This window comes from Hippopotamus amphibius, chromosome 13 (genome assembly GCF_030028045.1).
Source record: "Hippopotamus amphibius kiboko isolate mHipAmp2 chromosome 13, mHipAmp2.hap2, whole genome shotgun sequence".
Taxonomy (NCBI): domain Eukaryota; kingdom Metazoa; phylum Chordata; class Mammalia; order Artiodactyla; family Hippopotamidae; genus Hippopotamus; species Hippopotamus amphibius.
In genome coordinates this window covers 7,134,465-7,157,061 of record NC_080198.1, presented here as the reverse complement: position 1 = coordinate 7,157,061, position 22,597 = coordinate 7,134,465, and the positions used below count along the sequence as shown (strand labels likewise).

The window sequence follows — 22,597 nt, the reverse complement described above, 5'->3', positions numbered from 1 at the left end:
CTCCCAGATACCCAAAAGGCTTGCTTCCTCATTTCCTGCAGGCTCTGCTTTGTCACTTATCAAAGTGAGCTTCCTGACCACCTGATATAAAACAGGTTTTCCCATCCATCTCTCTAGCACTCTTCATTAGTTTTCCTCCATAATACTTATCATCACAGGGATGTTGTATTTTTCTGTATTGTCTGTCTTTTCCCGTTAGAATATAAGCTCTAGAAAAAATTTTCAGTATTGTATCCTCAGTGCTTGAGAATGCCTGATATGTAATAGATGTTCAATAAATTCTGTTGCTTAAACGATAGACCTAACATGATACTACAAGTAGGTACTTAGGGTAATGTTTCCTCGCGTGTGTGACCTGCTTATGAGAGACAATTTAAATAGTATAAACGTTTGCATTAAATAACACTGGATCAAGTGTAAAGAATCTTTTCAACATTTTAATCCCTCCCGTTATGTGAAGGTCTCATTTAATGCAATTTTGTCCCTAATACTTGATAATTTATCCTTTTAAAAAGAGAATGGGGACTTCCTAGGTGGCGCAGTGGTAAAGAATCCGCCTGCCAATGCAGGGGACACTGGTTCGAGCCCTGCCCTGGGAAGATTCCACATGCCATGGAGCAACTAAGCCCATGTGCCACAACTATAAAGAAAAATAAATAAATAAAAAAATAAAAAGAGAATGGGTCTTACATTTAGAACCTTTTGTAGGGAACACTATCTGGACAGAATTTAATAATTTTGTTTTGTTTTCACTATATTTATTTTTAAGGGCATCATCTATGTTAATTATGTGCCTGGTAACATGTTAACCTCATTTAAATCTTGCAAGAACTCTTATGAGAGAAGTATCATTTTGCATATGAGAAAACTGCAGATAAGTTTCCCATGAGACCAGTTTTAAAATTCACCAAATTAAATATTTTAAACTGCACAATTCAGTGCTTCTCAGTATAGTCACAATGTTGTACAACCATCACTAACTCCAGAACATTCTCAACACCCCCAAAAGAAACCCCATACCCTTTAGCTATCACTCCCCGATCTCCTCATTACCCCCAGCCCTAAACAACCACTAATCTTTCTGTCTCTGTATAGTTGCCTGTTCTAGACGTGTCATACAAATGGCATATGTGGTCTTTCGGGACTTTTTTTCCCCCACTTTGCATGTTTTCAAGGTTCATCCATGTTGTAGTATGTTTCAGTACTTCATTCCTTTTTTGAATGACTGCATTGTGTGGATATACCACTTCTGTTACCTATTCATCAACTGCCGACATTTGGGTTGTTTCCACTTTGGGGCTATTATAAGTAATGCTGCTAGGCACATTCAAGTAAAAGTTTTTGTTTGAACATCTGTTTTCAGTTCTCTTGGGTATACCTACCAGTAGAAACGCTGGATCGTATGGTAATTCCGTTTACCTTTATGAGGAAAGGACAAACTGTTTTCCAAAGTGGCTGAACCGTTTTGCATTCCCACCCGCGTGTTCCATTGTTCCACACCCCTACTGAAACTTGGAACTGTCCACTTTTTAAAACTTTTAGCCACTCAAATATTTCATTGCAGTTTCAATTTGCATTTCCCTTATGACTAGTGACGTCGATCATCTTTCCATGTGATTACTGGCCATATGTGTGTCTTTCTGGAGAAATATCCATCCCTTTCCCCCAAATTGAATTCTCTTTGTGTTGCTGAACTGTACAGTTCCCCTTCTAAAATAACTTGTTAAAACCATACATTTAAAAAAAAATGCAATAGCGCAATTGGGCAAAAATAATGAAGGCAATGTACAACTCAGGGACTAGTTTTAGCAAGACTGGCGCAGCCGCTAAGGGCAAGCATTCTAGAGCCTCAATATCGAGGTTCAAATTCCAGTTCTGCCTCTAAAGTGCTGGGCGGGACGTTTCGAGCAAAAGATGTCACCTCTGCGAGACTCCGTTTCCTCGTCTTTAAAAAGAAGGGTGGCCCCCCCCCCCCACTCGAGAGTTACTGGAACAAATGAAATGAAGCGTGTGAAGCGCTTACTGAGCGCCAGTGCGGCTAAGCGCTCTCTAAAGTTAGCTACAACGGCGACAGGCGACAAGGCCCGCGGCCCTCCTGGTTCAGCTCGCTGAGCAGCCTGTCCCCAACCGCAGCAGCGGAACACCTCGCGTTGGGCTGCACGCCGCACAGACCTTCATACGCATGCTCTTCCCTCATCGGCCCCGCGCCGGACCCCGCCCCTAGCTCGGAGCCGTTGTGACCTCGCCACCAGACTTCCGTTTCCGGGGCAGCGAGGCGGCTTCCGGTGGCGTGACCTGGGCGGGCTGGGTCGGCGGGGTCTCGAAGCCGGAAGGGCCTGCGCTGGCGGCCGGTAACCGGGCGGCGGGTGGGAGTGGCCCGGTGGGGGCGTCGATGACCCTCGGCAGGGAAGGACGACCTTCGTGTGGCGACCCGGGCCGGCGACGGGTTGTAATTCAGCCCGATCCTCGGTGGAGCCCTTCCCACTCCCTCTCCCTGGGCTTCACCTGCTCCCCGGGATTGCTGTGATTAGGGCCCTGCGGGTGGGGGTCTGGAGACGTGGGTTTCACTCCAGCCTGCGCCACTGGTTGGCTCTCTGACGTTGGCAGGATACGTCCTTTCTTGGGCTTCAGCTGCCTTATTTAGCAGGTGGAGGTCGTATTGCAGTGATTGTGAGCTTCTTGATGGCAGAAATTGACTTTTATTTGTGGTAGACACTGTCGCCTGTCCCGGCTACAGAACAAGGACAGTGTAGGTACTCTGTGCCAACGGTAAAGTTGTTTTGGGTCACAAAACTTTGAAAATCGGGCGAGAATTACTGATTTCCACCTCCCAGCTCTCTAGCCCCTCCTACTCCACCCTGCCCCCCACCCTACCAAATGCTCAGGAAAAGGATATTTGGCTTACAGTTTCAGATAGTTCGCAGGTCTCTCTTCATGCCCACCCAAGGATCCCAGAACCTGCCCTGTCCTAGGCATTCAAATATTTGTAGTCACAAGATAGTAGATGTTCAGTTAATCACTTTTTAACGCATGAATTGCTATCCACTAGAGGGAGGAAGATAGACATCTTTAATTAGCAAGTTTTAATCATGGGCCTGGCAATATGCTATTCCCACTGAAAGTCTTACAACAACTCTAGCAGAGAGGCATTATTCAATCCCCATTTGGCAGATATGGAAATTGAGGCAATGGAGAATAAACTTGTTTTAGGTCATTTCAACCTTTGAATGAATGGTGAGGACAAGAATTCAGACCCAGGTCTGAAATTTCAAAACCCCATGTTCTTAACTACTAGGTGAAAAAGGACTAGATGCAGAAATATTTTTTGATGTGTTCTAGTAGCTTCTGTTTTGGGATTAACTGTAGTAGTTACATGATGGCTATCCTCAAAATAGGTGATCCCAAACCAAACATTGCATGCTGTGGAAATACTCGTCTGTCTCCTTTTCTTCCATGGTATCCATATTACTTGTTTAATAATATCGTATTTTGTATCCTCCATTTTGTACCCATGTTATTCAATCCTTTTATCTTTGGTGAATACTGATTCAGTTGTGTTGCATTTTTCTGCCAGACCTCCAAAGCAGATGTTTTTAGTTATAGTTGAAATAAGAAGTGATAACATTTGGGCATTATTTCTTTTCCTTTTCTGTACTACTTTTAAAGGGCCTATATTCAGGATCTTGGAAGCGCTGCCAATATGTCTGATGTTCAAGAAGCCACTAACCAGCTCCTGGATGTGAACCTTCATGAGAACCAGAGGTCTATACAAGTGACAGAAAGTGGCCCCAGAAGTGAATCTGAGCATCTCCAAGTCACTATTGGAGCCACTGTGCCTACTGGTTTTGAGCAAACAGCTGCAGATGAAGTGAGAGAGAAATTGGGGTCATCATGCAAAATCAGCAAAGACCGGGGCAAGATATATTTTGACATTTCAGTGGAAAGTCTGGCTCAGGTTTGAATGAAGCGATATTTAAAATGGTTTTCTAAATAGATCATTTTATAGTTACTTTCTAGTTTACTGAGCTCTCTGGAATCCTTACTGCTTTTCCTCTCTTTGCCCCAGATCAGGTGATTTTAAAGTATTATGGCATTTTCCATTGGGTACTGATTTGTAAGTTTGACTAGTAGGTTTACTATGTTTTTTAGAAGTGATCCTAATACTTCCTGAGGATGAATTAACCAGAAAAAATCCTGTGAGATTATGAAGAATTCTTAATATGTGCTACACCTCTTAGAATTTATTTATGTCAGCATCTAGCTGAAGTTTAGACTTCAGTGGTAAAGCATAAAGGGAGAGATTTTTCTTTTTATCTGTATCAAATTTATTCTTGCTCAAAAGTAATTAGGAATCACTGAAGGTGAGAAGTGAAGGTCAGCAAACTGCCGTCTCAGGTAGAGTAAATGCTAAGCTGTAACTCATTGCCTGGTTTGTTTGTTTTTTTGTCAATATCTCCCAAGCTCTTAGTGTCTGGCATATAGTAGACACCCAATACATATTTGTGGGATGAATTGGTAAGCGAGTATTTTTCATCCAGTGTTTTAATTAATAACCTCAGCAGCTTTGTAAAGATAGGCATTACAGTTATCCTCATTAATCATGAAGCTTAAGAATAAGTAATTTGCGCAGGTTGCTTAGCTAATAATCACAGAGCTGGAGCTCAGACTCTATACAGTATATCCCAGAGAGCCGTGAGGCAGTATAAAGCCCTACTTCCCTGTGTTCGTCTCCCCCTTCTCCCCCAAACCCAAGTTGCCCACTTAACACTTCAAGCTTCTATCCTTCCATCTGCCTTTTTTCCTTTTCTGTAGGGGAATAGAAGCTGATGGGTAACCAAAAAGATGGGAGGCTGGGGAAACAGGAAAATTTTAAAGTACAAATTATAGGGATTAGCTACTTTAAAATCTTTGTATGTAATTTTTATATTTAAATGTTGATAGTTTATGTGCCTCAAAAGCTTTCTCAGAAATTTCTTTTTAACGTTTCTTTCCCTCCCCAGGTTCATTGTCTGAGATCAGTTGATAACTTATTTGTGGTTGTTCAGGAATTTAAGGATTACCAGTTCAAAGAAACAAAGGTGAGCTATCCCAAACGCAGTAGCTGATTTTCAGCCATCTTCCCAAAGAGGTTATTTCCACTTTTCATATTCTGTGTATCATTTAGCATTACTGCTGCTTTTATAATATAGAATACTGGGAGGTTTTACAGTAAAATCCAGAGATTTGTCAATAGTCCATCCCAAAAGTTGCTTTTAAAAATCCTTATTGCAGGGGGTGGGGAATGGGTGAAGGGAGTCAACAGGCACAAACTTCCAGTTATAAGTAAGTCCTGGGGATGCAGTGTACAGCATGGTGACTGTAGTTAATGATACCATATTGTACACGTGCATATTGCTAACATAGTAGATCTTAAAAGTTCTCATCACAAGAAAAAAAGTTTTTTAACTGTATGGTGACAGATGTTAACTAGACTTGTGGTGATCATTTTGCAATGTAAACAAATACCGAATCATTATGTGGTACACCTGAGACTAAAATAATATTATATGTTAATTATACCCTGTTTTTTAAAAGATGAAAGAATAACAGAACAAAAAAATAAAAATCAATATTGAAAAACATAAAAACTTATAAGAAGTAGAACAAATTGTTTGAGTTTCTTACAAAAGACAGACACCTTAGATGAGCTTTGCTGATGTATATGATTTCAAAATAGAATTGCTTTCAGGCTGTGAACCAAAGAGCAAGTGACAGTTTTTGTCATCTACAAATAACACTTTCTCTCACCATTCTGCTTTTGCCCTGCTTTCTTCTCTAACTTGGTTTTTGAAATAAAGCCAAAGTAATACCTAAATACTCCTTCAGTTGTTAGGACAACAGCTTTGTCCCCAACTTGTATTTAGCATCTGATTCCTAAATATTGAGATGCTGCCTAAGCTGAAGGCTGAGAATAGATCACAGTGAGGCTTTAGTATTTTTCCACATTGCTTTTTGGTCTGGTTTCCAGAGTCAAATGCTTGAAAACTTTTTTCTTTCATTTTTATTGCCTATATTAGAAATAATCTTTTTTAAAACAATGATGTGCTGCCTAATTCTCTAATTTTTATTTATTGGCAACAGGTTAATTTCTAAAATGTTATTCAAAAACCAGTCAAACTGATATGAATCCACAACCCAGAAAAAACCAAACCTGAAAAAATTCAGACTGAAAATAGATAATTTTATTAACTAAAAATGTAACTTTAAACACTAGCTTTATAACCCTTCAGCCTTCTGATAGGCATTGCCGACCAAATCATATCTACAAAACTAGTAAATAACAGGCAGGCTACTGACAGTTTTTTCTCTTAGGTATTTCAAAATTTTAATAGCCAATTCTGTACATGAATAAATGTTAAATATTTTTAAAAACATTAAGTGTACATCTTAAAATCTTGCCTCTAATCTGCTAGGGTATTATTAATATTTTCTTCAATTACTATGTTTCCACCATCCTAGAATTTGTATTGTTTTGAGTGGTTTTGATCTCTCTAATTGGCGGCGAGTTTGATATTATGGAACAGTTCTATATGAGCCAGGTTTTCAGAGTTGCCTTGTAAGAAACTGCAAAAGAGTTTACTGGTGGAAGTCCCAGAAGAAGAGCAGCAAGGATGAAGGTAGATTTTCAGATCCCTGCAAGGGCAACTTCTCTTGTGTATGACCATGAAAAATTGTTAAGGCCTTCACTTTGTGGACTTAAATTGCAATATGCTCCCAGTAAAACCTTGTTTTTAAACGTTGGCTTCCAGTTTTCATTCTGTTAACCATCAGTTTTATTCTTTGTTGCATTATACTTTCCCGTGTCTTATAAAAGCCTATCAGTTTAAGCATTCTAATGTGTTCTCTTATTTTTAAATATTCAGATGATATCCTGAATTTTATTTATTTATTTATTTATTGGTTGCCTTGGGTCTTCAGGCTCTAGAGCACAGGCTCAATAGTTGTGGCGCATGGGCTTAGCTGCTCCACTGCGTGTGGAATCTTCCCAGAACAGGGCTCGAACCTGTGTCCCCTGCATTGGCAGGCGGATTCTTAACCACTGTGCCACCTAGGAAGTCCGATATCCTGAATTTTATTAGCCTTTGTATTAACTAGTTAAAAAAAAAGCTAACATCTGTGATTTAAAAAAATGTTTTAACAAGTTTATAAATGTACTTAGAGCAAAATTGTAAAAACTGAAAAGATATACAGTGAAAATATTCCCCTGTGTTAGTACCATGCATTTCCCTCCTTGGAGGCAACGACTATTACCAATTTCTTAAATATCCTTCTAGAGATATATTATGAATATGTGTATTTTATTTACATATTTACACAGATGGAAGTATACCATACATACTCTTCTGTGCTGTGTTTTTTCTCATTTATCTTGAAGATCATGCCAATATCATTGTTGGATTTGACTGCATCATAATTTAATCGGTCCCATTTTAGGACATAAGGATTTTTCACACTCTTGCTATTACAGTAGTGCAATGAACATCCTGTATACATCCTTAGACATATTCAGTCTGAGGGTCATTTTTCTGTTTGATAAGTTTATCCCATTGATGTTTGCTGATATGACAGAAATGTTTGGTCTTGGTTCTGTCACGTTTATGCTACACACATTCTGCTTTTTCTTTTTAAAAATTTATGTGTTTACTTTTTCCACGTGCATGTGTTTAAAAATATTTGGAAGGCTTGTATTTGTTCTCTAGCTGTTATCCTTTATAAATACAGCTTAATCTACTGTTTACACAGCATTTTTTGAGTCCCTACTAAGAGCAGTGATGAAATTGGCATATTTTCCACATCTCTTCTCCTTCCCTTTCACCTTCCAGTTTTACAATTTTTCTTAGCATTGACTCACATGGCTTTATATTCTTTAAATATACTTTTTTAAAAATTAGCTTTAACTTCTATCCTTTGACCTCAAGGTATAAGAGAAGAGGATATCAGCGTGCTTAAATTTTTACTTTTTACCTTTCCCCTCCAATTACATGCCACTTTGTAGCAATTTACATGCTATCTTGCAGTCATAATCATAGTTTTCGTTTTCGTCCTGTAGTTAAATTGTAGGAACATTACCTGTCCTTTTGTTACAGTTTTTATCTCTTCAGTGGCATAAGTTCAGAAATGTTTGTCTTTCACGTTTATATTTGATTAATAGTTTGGGTTTAAAATTTGGAGTCACGCTTTCCTTTCTTAAGAATATTATAGGCAACGTTTTTTCTCTTCTGTAATGAAATGTTACCATGGAAAATTCTGAAGCCATCCTGTTATTTTTTCCCCTTATTTGTTGCTCTCTTGTTATTTTTGCTTGATGCCCAGATGATTTTTTTTTCAATCTTTGAAGTCTAATAAGTTCACCAGAATATGTTTCCTTGTTGATAATTCCTGGTTAAGACATGTCAGTCTATAGAGAAATTCATATCCATTTTTCTCGAAAGTTTTCTTGAATTGTTTTTTCTAATATGTTTTGTTTATTTTAAAGCCCTTCATCAGGGATAAACCAGTTATACATATGTAGGATCTCTTTTGACTGTCTCTGATGTTTTATCATGTTCTCTCTAATCCTTTTTAAATTTTTTTACTCATTTTTATTGTATTTTCTTTGCTGTTCTTCACATCCCTTACTGTGTTTTCAGCAGTGGCTCTTATATGTGGTACTTTCAGTATGGTCTTCATTTTTGCAATGGTCTTGGTTTTTTAATCCACTTTTTCTTTGAACTCTACAGGCTCCCATTTCATCTCCTTCTGCTGGCTCCCCTCCTCTTTTTCCTGCTTTTATACCTCTGCTTTGAGCTCATGTTTTGCAAAGGTATTTCCTAATTACACTTTTTGATGTCATGTCAACATATTTGATCATGGTTTTCAACTGCTCTGTGGCAGTGTCTTTCTGGTCACTGGTTTTTTCCGCTGTTTGTTTTTCTGTCCCTTTCCTCCTTTTTTCCATTCATGTAAGTCTGGTGCTGATAACTTTTGGTAATTGCTCATCTTTGAATGGGGAAGTTCCTCTTGGGCCTGCTATTTATAGGAGGTTCAGGAACTGTTCCAGGCCAGCAAGAAATCCGCCTGGTTCACTGTGAAGTTCCTTTTGACAAAAGACTGTGGGTGAATGAATTCTCCTCTTCTTTTTTCAAATAGCTTTATTGAAGTATAATTTCCATACCATTTAACGAGTTCTTTTAACTGTTACTTCTCCCTAGCTGGAAGGGTTCAGCAGCTTAAGGGTTATTCACAGTGTAGAGTATCTTTCCCCATCTCTACTCTGTTTCCAGCAAATAGAGGATGTCTATGAGGTTCCTCGTTCATCCTCCATGTCTCTCCTCTGCTGCTTCTGGGTACAAACGAGATCCAGGGATGCTCCCTCTCAGTGCACGTACTTCTTCCCTGCTGTTCCAGAGAAGAGTTTATTTACTACTACTTTGCAGACTGCAAAGAGATCTGTAGGCATTCTCCTTCTGGTGTCTTCCTGCACCTCTGCTTGACCTTCGCTGAACCTGGGAATTCTTATGTTGGAATTATTATGTTCTAGTTCTAGGTTACAGATATCATGTAGATTCCATTAGGGTAGAGTTGGTATTCCTGTTGTTCTTTTCTTTTAGAGTGGTTTCTGAAGAAAAAAAGGGGCTGTACCATGTTATCCCACTATGTTAAACCTACAGATCCTTTAGATGCTCTTTATATGGAAATTATTTGCAAATAAAATCAAATTTGCCAAACCTGAAATTACCATTATTTCATCAGATTTTGAGTAGTATCAGAGCCTTCACTCACTTCCAGTTCAAGTCTCAGTTCCATCAATCAGCACTGATTTCTTTCTACTTTGATCTTCAATAACATATACTGTCTGTGCCAGTGCTCTGCACTAGAATCTCTAATGGAAATATTATATGTTTACACTGTCCAGAGTGGTAGCCACTAGCATGGTAGCCACTAGCATAGTAGCCATGTGAAGTGTGGCTAATGTGACTGAGAAACTGAGTTTTTAATTTTAAATCATTTAAAATATTTCAGTAGCTGTATGTTACTAGTGACTGCTGAATTGGACAGCACAGCTCTCACAACCCACTTTAACAACTACATGTTATCCATAAGCTGTTCACTGAGCACCTTTTGTGTGCCTTTTGTAGACACTGCTCTAGATGTGTACTTTATAGCGGTGGTCAAGACAGCTAAGGTCGTTCTACCCTGCACTTGCTTTCTAGGAGGAGCCTTGGTAGTTAACAATACATCAACTTAATAACTTTAGATAGTGCTAAGTTCTATGAAGAAAATGAGAACAGGTCTCAGAGGCTGTGCCTTTTATTTATTTATTATTACTTTATTTTTAGCTGCTTGGGTCTTCGTTGCTTCATTTCTCTAGTTGTGGCAAGCGGGACTACTCTTTGTTGTGATGCATGGGCTTCTCATTGCAGTGGCTTCTCTTGTTGCAGAGCACAGGCTTTAGGCATGCGGGCTTCAGTAGTTGTGGCACACAGGCTCAGTAGTTGTGACGCACAGGCTTAGTTGCTCCGAGGCATGTGGGATCTTCCCAGCCCAGGGATCAAACCTGTGTCCCCTGCATTGGCAGGCATATTCTTAACCACTGCGCCACCAGGGAAGTCCCCAGGGATGTGCCTTTTAAATTGCTGTTAAATAATGAGAAGGGAACGAGCAGTGCAAAGAGGCCACTTGAAGCAAATACCTTACAAGCAGAGGTAGGGAGAGAATGATCCCGAAGTGATGTAAGGGACATAGGCAGGAGTCGGATTATTTGGGCTTTTTTTTTTTTTAATATTTATTTATTTGTTTGGCTGCGCCGGGCCTTAGTTGTGGCACATGGGATCTTCGTTGCCGAGTGCAGGATCTTAGTGGCAGTATGCAGGATCTAGCTTCCTGACCATAGATCAAACCCAGGCACCCTGCACTGGGATCTTGGCGTCTTAACCACTGGACCACCAGGGAAGTCCCTATTTGAGCTTTTTAAGGAATTTAAATTTGGGCGGGGGTATAATGGGAAGCTGTTGAGGGGCTTTAAACATGATCAGATTTACTTTTTTAAAAGATGACTAGGGGCTTCCTAGGTGGCGCAGTGGTTAAGAATCCGCCTGACAATGCAGAGGTCACGGGTTCGATCCCAGCTCCAGGAAGATCCCACATGCCACGGAGCAACTAAGCCCATGTGCCAAAAAATAAAAAATAAATAAATAAATAAAAGATGACTAGATACTATTTAAAAATTGGATAAGTACATTTTTTAAGCTCTTTATTGGAGTATAGTTGCTTTACACTGTTGTGCCAGTTTCTGCTGTACAACAAAGTGAATCAGCTATATTTATACCTATATCCCCATATCCCCTCCCTCCCAGGACTCCTTCCCACCCTCAATAGATACATTTTTAACTGCTTAAGGTTTGGGTTTTTTGTTTTGGAAAATAGTTAATATGTATACACAGCACAAAATTCAAAAGGAAGTCAGTCAGTAAGAGGTAAACTGCCCTCCCTCCCCTGTCTTTCATCCACCCACTTCCCCTCCCTGGAGGTAACCACTGTTAATAGTTCCTTATTTGCTTACATTTTACTCTTGAACCCCAGCTTCTGATCTACCATTCTGTCTTGTATTATTCTGTAGTGGCCTTAATTTGTGTAAATCTTAATTTTCAGGGAGACTTTAATTTCCTCAGTTGCAGGCCTTATATTATTTACTCTTTTGAACTGTGCTCCTGCCACCCCCAACATAACAATTAATGTATTCTGTAGGCAAAATAGGGGTTTATTTGTTCAATTGAAGTGGTGAGAAATGAATGAAGTGAATGGGTTTCATTCTCTGTCTTTTGTAGGAAGAAGTTCTAAAGGATTTTGAGGAATTGGCTGGGAAGCTTCCATGGTCAGACCCTTTAAAAATATGGAAAATTAACACATGTTTCAAGAAAAAAAAAACAAAGCGCAGAAAGATAAGTCAGAATTCAAATAAAGAGAAGATTGATAATGGACGAGGAGACAAAACGGATGAGAGAGATGTTAAAAAAGAGTTCACTAACAATGTCTTAGATTCACAGATCTTAGACTATTATGAAAATCCAGCCATCAAAGAAGAGATATCGACATTAGTAAGTGATGATTTGACATCTTGCAAAGATGAGACTGAGGAAAGCTCAAAACGAGAAGCTGACTCCGAAGTGCTAAAGTTTAGAGTCACATGCAACAGGGCAGGAGAGAAACACTGCTTTTCCTCAAATGAGGCAGCAAGAGATTTTGGGGGTGCAGTTCAAGATTACTTTAAGTGGAAGGCTGACATGACCAACTTCGATGTAGAGGTAAGTGTAGGCTCTTACTGTGATGATTCAAGAATGCTGTCATTAAAATTTGTAGAATTTTCAAGACTAACCCAATCTTATGGACAGTAAAGCCACAAAGCTAATAGGGTATCATTAGCAAGAGTATGGGCTATGGAGACAGAGCTAGATCCAAATTTTGACTCCCTTACTGTGTATCTTTGGACAAGTTATTCTCTCTGAGCCTATGTTTCAAATGGAGCCGGTAATGTTTAAACCTGTGTGTCCTGAAGGTTAGATGAGTTTATACATTTTAAGTATCTGGTGTGACACCTGGTCTATACTACATGCTCAATAGATGGGAGCTATTAACATGAGTTTTCTAATTTCTAATCTAGTGCTTTTTACAACATTATGTGGACTTTTGGATTATCAAATTTAAAAGAATTAAAACAACTATTTTGTTTTTGTGTGTCTTGGTTGCAGACTTCACTACAAAAGTGGAGTACATTTTTAAAACAAACCTCGACCTTCTAAAATCAAGACATCATTGCTAATACTCATCCTAGAGCCAGCTGTCCTCTTTCTCAAATTCTGCTAGATTCCCAAACCCAGATACCTCTTTTTAGCATGCTTACTCTCCTTGGTCTCAATCTTCTACTCTACGGATGATTCACACGTGGGCCACAGTAACGAGTCTTTCCATCTCTGACAGCTTAAAAGGCCCCTAGCAGCTGACGTTTTTACCAAGGAGACATTTACTGTTGCTTTCGGGACACTTGAGTCTGGGGCAAGTTGCTTATTCGCTCTGTAACTTTTTGTTTGTTTGTTTGTTTTTGCATATCAAATCTGAACAACTCCCCATTCCTTTTTTTCTTGTAACAGCTGTTATGAGAATGAATAGGTTAACTAGAATAGTGATGTCCAAAAGTTAACACATTTTAGCTTGTTTCTCAGGATACAGATTCTGGAGCCGTACTGTATGGATTTAAATCCCAGTTTACAAGCTGTATGACTTTGGGCAAGTAAACTGACCACTTTGTGCCTTAATTTCCTCATCTGTAAAAGGAGGATAATAATACCTAGCTCAGAGGGTGTGGCTATGAAATGAGGTAACAAATATAAAGTGTGTAGAACAGTGGTTTGCGTGTCGCTAGGTAAGTGTTAGCTGCTGCCATTGCAATCAAGGTGAGGACATTTTAGATGGAAGATGGCAGGATGTATTTTATTTTTACTTGTATTTTCATTTGAAATAGTTTGTATTTAACTATGTGTTAGAAAAACTACAACTAGGACAAAAGAGAAACATTCTTTCACACACATTACTTAAGCGAGTCAAGTTTTAAAAAGTACGAAGAAAATAATAGGTGTTAAAGCACATGTGGCCCAGCATTAATAGTTGGTGAATCTAAGTGAAGGGCATACTTAAGAGTTCATTGTGCCAGCGTTCTTGTAAGCATCTCCGTATGTTTGGAATTTTTTCCAGAAAAATTAAAAATTTAAAAAATGCGTATTACAAACCTAGAAATCTTCAAAATGTGTTTCGCTTATAAAAATTCAGGGGGAATCTGGTTATAGCTAACTTGTGAATACAATGAATTAGGAGGAGAATAAAATAGATTTTAAAATTTTTAAATAGAATAACCTTAAATGATTTCATTTATATGAAGCTCAAAAAAAAAAGACAAAATAATTTATCATGATAGTGGTCATATTAATGATAATTTGGGATGGGTATTGACTGAGGGGGCAAGAAAAAACTGTGTATCTTTATCTGGGTGGTGGTTACACAGCGTATATATGTAAAAATTCACTGTGCTGCATACTTAAGACTCATGCGTTTTACTGTATGCAAAGTATACCTCAGTAATAAAGTAACAAAAATTAATAAAGCCTCAAATTTTAAAATCTTAGTAATAAGTACAGTTTGAACAATCCTAAAACTATTTTATTCTGTCTTATTTTTTAGGTTCTCTTGAATATCCATGATAATGAAGTTATTGTGGGCATTGCATTGACAGAAGAGAGTCTTCACCGAAGAAATATCACACATTTTGGACCCACAACTCTTAGATCTACTCTTGCCTATGGGATGCTCAGGTAGGACAGTGGGTTTGCGTGCAGATGAAAGTGACATCTTGGTTTGAGTTTTCCCTTCAAAATATAATTTTTTGTGAGGTACTGTGTTAGACTCTAGTAGATAAGGAACAGAATATAAGATCTCTTTCTTTATATCCAGTGTTGATTCCTTGAGATCCTGAAAATACCACTTAATTACTGTCTCAGTTTTCTTGATTTTAAAATGAGAACCATAGTTTTCATCTGCTTCTTGAACGTGGTTGTCACATTTCTGTTTAGAAAGGGTATACTGCATGTTGGAAATAGAACAAATTTTGCTTTGTTTCATTTCTGTGCAGTGAAGCAAGTGAAAGCAGAGATTTTTTTAAATGTGTATAATGTATAAATGAACACAGAGAACTTTTACTTATATTTTAAAATCTTATACTCACAGGAACCCAGGAATCATACTGGAATTTTCCACTTTTCCAAGATCGAGACATAGCTTGCTTTCTTCTTAGCCCTTTCCCCTTTGATTGGGTGTTTCTTTCCACTACTAGGACAAGTTGTTTTCTCTAGGTTTCTGTTTACCAGTCTGCAAAATGGGTTTGATGTGAGACTTAAAGTATTATTAGTGAGGGGTAAATTGCAGAAACAGGTGCAAAATACCTGTTACATGCATTGCCTGGCATAGCCTGGTAGTTGGTGGCATTTCCTTCTCTTCCAATCTTGCTTCCTCTTTTACCATGCTCATCCATGGAGTCCTAGTTCAGTACAGTTGGAACCTATCAATTCAATGACAACAATAGAAAACTGGGCCTCCTTGATTAAGGAAGAGCTCCTAATCTTCATTTATTTAGCAAACATTTATTATATACTGCCAGGCATTATCATAGGAGCCAGGAATATGGAGAGTTATTTTGGGTGCAACTGTTAGAAACCTAAGTAAGCTAGTTTAAGATTTAAAAAAAAGTGATGATTGTGTGGGAGGGGGAATTACTGGCAAGATACTGAGAAGTCTTGGGGAATCCACAGAAAAACTGAAAGCCATGTCTTAAGAAGGGTAGGAACCAGGTCTTAGAAAACCACCAGAAACCTAGACAGTCACTTTTATCTCCCATGAGAGCCTATGGGCTCTTGTCTCTGCTCATCTGTGCAAATGGCTGCCCCTCATCTAAATTTATGTATTTCCAATTTTGAATAATCAGGCAGCCCCATACTGCCTAGGGCTTCTAGCTCTTTGTTCCCAAGTCTTGGAAGAGAGAATCTGTTTGACATAGTTTTGGTCATGTGTTCATCCCGACCCAGCAGCAGTGGCTTGGGAGTACAGGGTTGCTCACTACCAAGAGGGCTGCCAAGGATTCTGTTGCCATGTGCTGAGGGGCAGGAACAGGGAAGTAGAGCTGGACTGGTATTACAATAAGAATCCAGAGTTAGTCCCCAAGGAATCTCAGTTTTGTGAGGGAGAACCATAATAGAATGTGGAAAGAATAGCAGGGCAAAAGAAGGAAAGAGAAACCTTGTCACCTGCCTGAGGAGGGGATGCTTCATAGAGGAGGTAACATTTAAGCCGCTAACAAGTAATGCCTCTAATCCTGACTGTCACCTACTAGCTCTGTGTCCATGAACAGGTTTGCATCAACTTATCTGTAAATGAGAATAATAATAGTAACCTATCTCACAAGGTTGTTAAAAGGATTAAAAGAGATAATGCATGTGAAGAGCTTAAATCCATGCCTGGCAAATACCAAGTGCTCAAAGTAAAGCAGTTATTTTATAGCAACATTATTATCTTTAAAATTATATTAATTAGGAAAGGGATACTGAATGAATAATTGCCAGTAAATTTATTGATACATGTACTACTTGACATGTTTGAGTTGTTTTAAATGTAACAACACAGGTTTATGTACAAAATAACGTGTTTTCTAAAAACCTGCACGCGTGCGCACACACACGCACACGCGTGCGTGCGCACACACTATTTAGAAGCCAAATTCCATTTGAAAGTGAAATGGCATTTCAGGTAATAGTCAAAGGGGACTTTTAGTTATATGTAATGTTTTTTTCTTTTTAAGTGCTAGGATATAGAGTCAACATGTAATTACAAGTTGATTTTATTGTTTGTTTTTCGGTTTGGGGGGTTTTTGTTTGGCTGTACCATGTGGCATGCAGGATCTAGTTCCCTGACCAGGGATCGAACCCATGCCCCCTGCATTGGGAGCACAGAGTCTCAACCACTAGGCCACTAGGGAAGTCCCTATAAATTGATTTTTAAAATAAACATCGATTGTTGTTTCTTCATGCTAGCATATCAGGCCTTTGATCTTATGGCTTCAGGAATAGTCATTGTGGAAGTCTTGGCTGTTGAAGTCTGTTCACATAGGCTGTTTTCCTCTCTAGGCTCTGTGCGCCTCAGCCTACTGATGTAATAGTTGATCCAATGTGTGGAACAGGGGCAATACCAATTGAGGTAATAACTTTTCTTTAGCTTTTAGATAAGGAATTGATACATCCAGAATGTTCTAGAACTAATGGGCAAATTAGACATAATGAGATCACCAAGGTTAGGTCCTTGGACCCAAGAGTTTTGAATGAATTACACTAGTAAAGCTGGAACTTTTGTGATAAGGATGTAGCCACTTTTTTACAAATAGCCAAGGACTAGATTTAGATTATAAATCATATTTATTCACTGGATTACAGAGGAGGCTGAGAATTACAAACTGATGAGTCCCATTTCTGTAACAGACAAACTGGTAGACTTGGACAGAAAAGGTAATTGAAGGCACAAACATAAACTGGAGGAGGGCATTTCCTCTGGAGGAGGGCATTTCATCTCTATAAAGTGAGATTATGCTTCTTAATCCACTTAGGTTCTTGAGGGACTGAGTATAGTGGTCAGATGAGGAAACCTATGAACATTATTTAGACTTCCTAGGAAGTCTAGCAAGCTTACAAAGTTTTCAAAAAATACCATGACATTGAGAGGGCTCAAAAACTGCCTAACGCAAAGCAAGAAATAGAAAGGCATTTTCTAAGTGGAGAACGTTTAACAGGAGAGTCTCCTTGAATCAGTATTATCTGAACTTTTATAATAAATAATTCGGAAGAGGGCACTCCCGTAAAATCGCTTAAATTTGTGAAACATAGCAAGTTCTTATGTGTAGTATATGTAAAGCCAATGGGAATAAACTGAAGGGAGATACCACAGATTCTGTGAGGGAGGAGAAACTGGACAGATGAGCAAGTCCAAAGCAGCCCACAAAGGGAAAAATAATCCAGACTGTAGTTAGAAAATGACATCTGCCATCTGGGAATTAGAATCTCAGAAGGAAATCATAGTAGTCTAGATGACTGCTGTTTTCTGCTAGTGTCAGCTAGAGAAATTTACTCTGGCTAAAGAGCCACACAGAGAAAATTCAGTTGTTGTCACGAAGAATTCTTGGAACAAAGCAGAGCGTTCTTCTCTAGCATTAAACCATCATGTACCTATTGTCTGGAATAGCAGCGAAGGTCACTACAGGTCAAGAAATATACAACAAAGCTAGAAACAGTGCAGAAGAGCCCCTGGCCCGGCCAAAAAAAAAGAAAAGAAAAGAAAATGTTTGAGGCATTACCATGTAGGGGTAGACATGAGGACGTCAATATAGAAAAACCTAAGCTCATATATGGTCAAAATGAATGAAATTATGACAGGAATTGCCAGCGTATATAGACAGTTTGTTCACCAGAGTATAAAGTATTTGATTTAGGATACTCCCTTTAAACTTGGAAGTACTACAAAACCCATCTCTTTCAGGTGCTAAAAATCTAAATAGGTTTAGAAGAAAAGAATATTGGGCAATCAGAATCACCTGAAAGGCTTTCATCAAATTCTGCATCATCCTCCCTACATCACCCTCCTCCATTACCCTCAAAGGTCTGGGCAAAAGAAAATGCTGTGAAGCACTATGTCCATGGATGATGGGATTTTAGTGTTTACCAAGGAAGAAGTGTTTGTTACTCATCCCTAAACTGAGGGCAGAACTGTCTCTGCTTTCATGTCAGAAACCTGTTAATCTGCGTAGAACATTATTCAGGCCCAGGGTAACATGTCACCTCATTGCATAAATATTGGGTTGGCCAAAAAGTTCAGGTTTTTCCATTACGGAAAACCCGAATGAACTTTTTGGCCAACTCAGTAATATGGAAAGATTGGTATTTGTGTTCTGCTGACATGTTTTTGATTTAAAATTACAAAATCCTTTCAAGAATATGGTGGTTATCATTCAAAAGCCTTTATAATGGCGATTACACTTTATTTAAATTCTCAAATATTCCAATTTATCAGATTATATAAAAATCCCATAATCACAAAAGGATATAGGTTAGTCAGTTTGATTTGGTTAACTTTTTCAAACTATATTTGTATTTAAAGTCTGTGATACCTATTGTGTGGCAGACACTGCTGGGTGAGGGATTGAATACCATACCAGGCCTATCCTTAAGGAGTTCCCAGATTTGTTGAGCGGCAGACAGGTATAGAAATGATTAACAAGAGAACAAGTGCAGTGGCAGATACATGTACAAAGAGCTTTTGGAGGGGCAAATGAGAGAGAGCTCAGAGAGTTGGGGTTGATGTCACAGAGGGCACGACATTTGAGCTGGGTCTTGAAAGATGAGTAGGAGTTCAACAAACAGAGAAAGAGCAGGAGGGCATTTCAAACAAGCAGAATAGCCACGCTGACAGCATGCAGTGTTTTGCCGCTTTAGAAAAGCATTGGATTATTGGATTGATTGTCTTGTTTATTGATAAGTGATTGAAATGATTTTACCTTTAATCATTTTTTTGTTTTGTTTTAGTTTGGTTTGGTTTTGCAGTGTGCTACTTCTGTTTTAACATATACTCTTGTCTTTTAGGGGGCTACAGAATGGTCTAACTGTTACCATATTGCTGGTGATAATAATCCGTTGGCTGTGAATAGAGCGGCAAATAACATCTTATCTTTATTGACCAAGAGCCAAGTTAAAGAAGGGTAAAAATTTAATTTAAAAGATTTTGTAGCATCTCTTAGACTTAGATCATCACTTTTTATATTGGCTTTATGAATTAATACACCTGATGCATTGTGACAGTTTTATAACCAAATAAATATATTGTGAGACTCCTTTTAAATTTTAAAAGTTGAGTGAAACTAATTTATATTTTTAAAATATTTTAAATTTAACTATAATTTCCGCCACCCTAATGCAACTATTTTTATTTCTGTCTTCCTTTTTCTTTCCTTATTCAGATATCTTTTTTCCCCCACATAGTGGAAGAATTGCATGGATTCATTTTAATTTCATAAGTTTTCCATTAGTGTGTACAGGCTGCCAGCTGGGGATTTAACAGAGGCACAAGACTGGTCTTAACTGATCAGTGAGTGGCCTTGTCTCTAGAAACGTTTTATTATTAAATAAGTGATGTAGTTTAGAGAAGGCACCCTATGAAGGGGTGAGAGAAAGGGCAGGTGAATTCTTAATCTTAAGACCAGTACCTCTATATTTCCTAATTTTACATATCAATTTCTTCAGGTCTTCTGTTTTCTATGTAGACTTACCAAACTTTTCCTTCACATGTGTCACCTCATCTTCTTTCTCTTCAGTGTTTTTTTTTCCCCAGTGTGTTTCATCAATAATGTTTTTATATCATCAGTTATGCAATTAACTGCCTCAACACTGTTTTCAGTTTATTACAATTCTTTGTGTTAACAATCTTTTCCCCTTAATCTGTTTTCTTAAGTTGTAGATGAAACAGATATAGACAGCTTTTGAAAACCAATCTTAATTAATTTTACTTGTTCTTCTTCCAGACTGTCATTATAAAAGTTTTAGCTTATCACCTATGCTTTCTACCTACATGCTACTTTAAAAAGTTTTCTTATTATTGATGTCACTGATACTGTCACTTTAGTTTTTGCATTTTATAGCAGTCTCTACCCAAAAAAAGTTTTTTTAAATTTCATTCTTTAGAATATGTTGAAGCACCTTTTCTTTTGTCCCCACAGCAACCTGCCCTGGGGCTTACCTGTAGATACTATTCAGTGGGATATCTGCAACTTGCCATTAAGAACAGGCTCTGTGGACATTATCGTAACAGATATGCCATTTGGAAAAAGGTGGGACTTGTAAAAACTGAGTTTTACTTTTATTTGTTATATTAGTACCCACTTGTCTTCTAAATTTGTTGTATTTTCTTTGAGCTTATTCTGTCAGAAATCTTGTTTCTTTTAGCACACTTAACAGTTTTTCACTTAAGAACTATAACAATATTATAGATTCACCCATTTTGTTTCTTCTGAGTATTCAGGAATATTATATTAACTACACTTTGATCCTAACCATCACAGGAGGTTCATCCACTTTGTAGTCCATTGTTGAATTCCATTAATACATTAGAGAAAGGCTGAGGAAAACTTGGTGTCTCTCAGGGTGTTTTTTAATCACTGGTCTGGTTTATATGATTGCTTATACTCATTAAGGGGACAATTCACATAACTATTATAATTGTCAATTTTTTTTTCCTTAACCAGTTCATCCCATTCAAAATTCGAAACAACTTACTAAATCTGATCACTCTTTTCGTTGACATGTAATGGCAAAGCTCTGGCTTTAAAAGGCAACTGTTTTTCATACTTCAGGATTTTCTTATTGCAATGAGAATGCGTTTTTAATAATTTCTCATTTCATACAATCGTAGAAACTTATCTTTTGCAAAAGTAAGTGACTCAGACCTTCTTTTATAGGATGGGCTCCAAGAAAAGAAACTGGAACCTTTATCCAGCTTGCCTACGGGAGATGAGCCGTGTCTGCAGGCCAGGGACAGGCCGAGCTGTACTACTGACTCAGGACAAGAAATGCTTTACCAAGGTACTGTACGTTAGCTTGAAAACTCAGCCTGTGACAACTTTAGGACCTTTTTAAGTAGACTTGGGGATATTTGAGTAAGATTTGTTTTGTCTTCTCCCAGTGTTTCTTACTAAGACCCCTGGTTGGTAGAGAAGCTGTTTCCAACTAATTACTTTTCTACTTTTTGTGTTTACACAGGCATTATCTGGAATGGGACACCTATGGCGGAAGGTACATACTGTCTGGGTCAACATAGGGGGTCTTCATGCTGCAGTTTATCTTCTGAAACGTACACCTCAAACTTTTGTTCATCCTTCAGAACAAGATGGAGAAAGATCTCCTTGGTAATGCAAAGACTGAGGATGATTAATAGTGTCTGTGCTTCCTGACACTGGAAATGTCAGCATGAAGAACTTGCTTTGAGAGAAAAATAGTATTAATAAAAGTGCAGTTTGGTATAAATCTCTTCACCATGGTTAGCAAAAGTTGTGAATAGAATGGAATAAGTCTTATGAGAAAGCAGAGCTTTTCTTTGGAGCTGTTTTAAAGGAGTAGTTGGGCAATTAGTACTTTTGTTAAAATGTTTTAAAGATGCTAAGCCTACTAAAATACTCTGGGATTTGGGTTTAGAACATTTTATTTTCAGGATTTATAGCAGTTCCTGTTTTCCACGGTAGCAGGTGGAAAGCTACCCTGGCCTAATGGAAAGGCAGAGAGCATAAACAGAGCATGAGGTTATATTTCATTGCCTCTTCAGCTTTGCTATTTAGTTGCTCCAGTTCTTTACCTCAGCTTTAAAAAATGAACCATTATTACACTTTGTAAAATAGTGTTTGCCCCATGACAAGATGAAGTCTCACAAGACCTACAGGAAAGCTGACTGCCTTAAAAATTATAATATGCATGTTATTCAGATTAATACATAGAACTAAATAGACATTTCTATTTGTAAACAGCAGCAAATACACTGGTAGATGAAGTATAGGACCAACAAGCCATATTTAAAGAAATTTTATTTTTCTTCTCAGTACACAAAGGTGATGATGCTTTTCAGAGTCAAACATAAACCTGTCAAAGTTTTTGTTGGCTTCTCTAAAGGACTAGAGAAAAAAACTGATGTATCTCGAATTAAAAACTTCATGTTAAGTTCTTCTGTTATTCTATCAGTCACTATTCCTATTTAGTTGCTTTTCCAGTTGCAGAAAGTCCTTCCCAAGACAGTGGAAAATGAAATAACCTAAACATCAGCTCCTTGTAAAAACAGTGCTTCTGTGGGACAGAGTGGAGTTGGAGTTTTATGTGGAATTCTGTACAGTATTCAGTTAATTTTGGAGTCATTCAGCTTAGATTTTCAGTGTCATGTTAGTAACATAATAGTGCTACTC

At 38.1% G+C, this 22,597-nt stretch overlaps 1 protein-coding gene across 5 annotated transcripts; it reads left to right on the top strand.

Annotated features, from left to right (window-relative positions):
- The first annotated feature begins 2,275 nt into the window (after positions 1-2,275).
- On the top strand, positions 2,276-22,358 carry THUMPD3 (THUMP domain containing 3). 5 transcript variants are annotated; one of them, XM_057705317.1, is made up of 11 exons: positions 2,371-2,469; positions 3,667-3,955; positions 5,001-5,078; positions 11,847-12,323; positions 14,251-14,381; positions 16,743-16,812; positions 19,242-19,357; positions 20,372-20,482; positions 21,110-21,233; positions 21,411-21,443; positions 21,532-22,358. In XM_057705317.1, the coding sequence occupies exons 1-11, from the start codon at positions 2,393-2,395 to the stop codon at positions 21,580-21,582; spliced, it is 1,557 nt and encodes a 518-aa protein (XP_057561300.1). In that variant the 5' UTR covers positions 2,371-2,392; the 3' UTR covers positions 21,583-22,358. The 5 variants fall into 5 exon arrangements, with proteins under 5 accessions (XP_057561301.1, XP_057561302.1, XP_057561303.1 ...); XM_057705318.1 differs by lacking the exon at positions 2,371-2,469 and adding an exon at positions 2,276-2,351 and having other exon boundaries at positions 21,411-22,358; XM_057705319.1 differs by having other exon boundaries at positions 2,361-2,749; positions 21,411-22,358.
- Positions 22,359-22,597: the final 239 nt, after the last annotated feature.

Excerpts from the sequence above, each read along its gene's own strand:
- THUMPD3 (XM_057705316.1), top strand. The coding sequence starts at position 2,393 with ATGACCCTCGGCAGGGAAGGACGACCTTCGTGTGGCGACCCGGGCCGG. Across the intron at positions 14,382-16,742 it reads CTTGCCTATGGGATGCTCAG|GCTCTGTGCGCCTCAGCCTA; the intron begins GTAGGACAGTGG and ends TTTCCTCTCTAG. Across the intron at positions 20,483-21,109 it reads GATATGCCATTTGGAAAAAG|GATGGGCTCCAAGAAAAGAA; the intron begins GTGGGACTTGTA and ends CTTCTTTTATAG.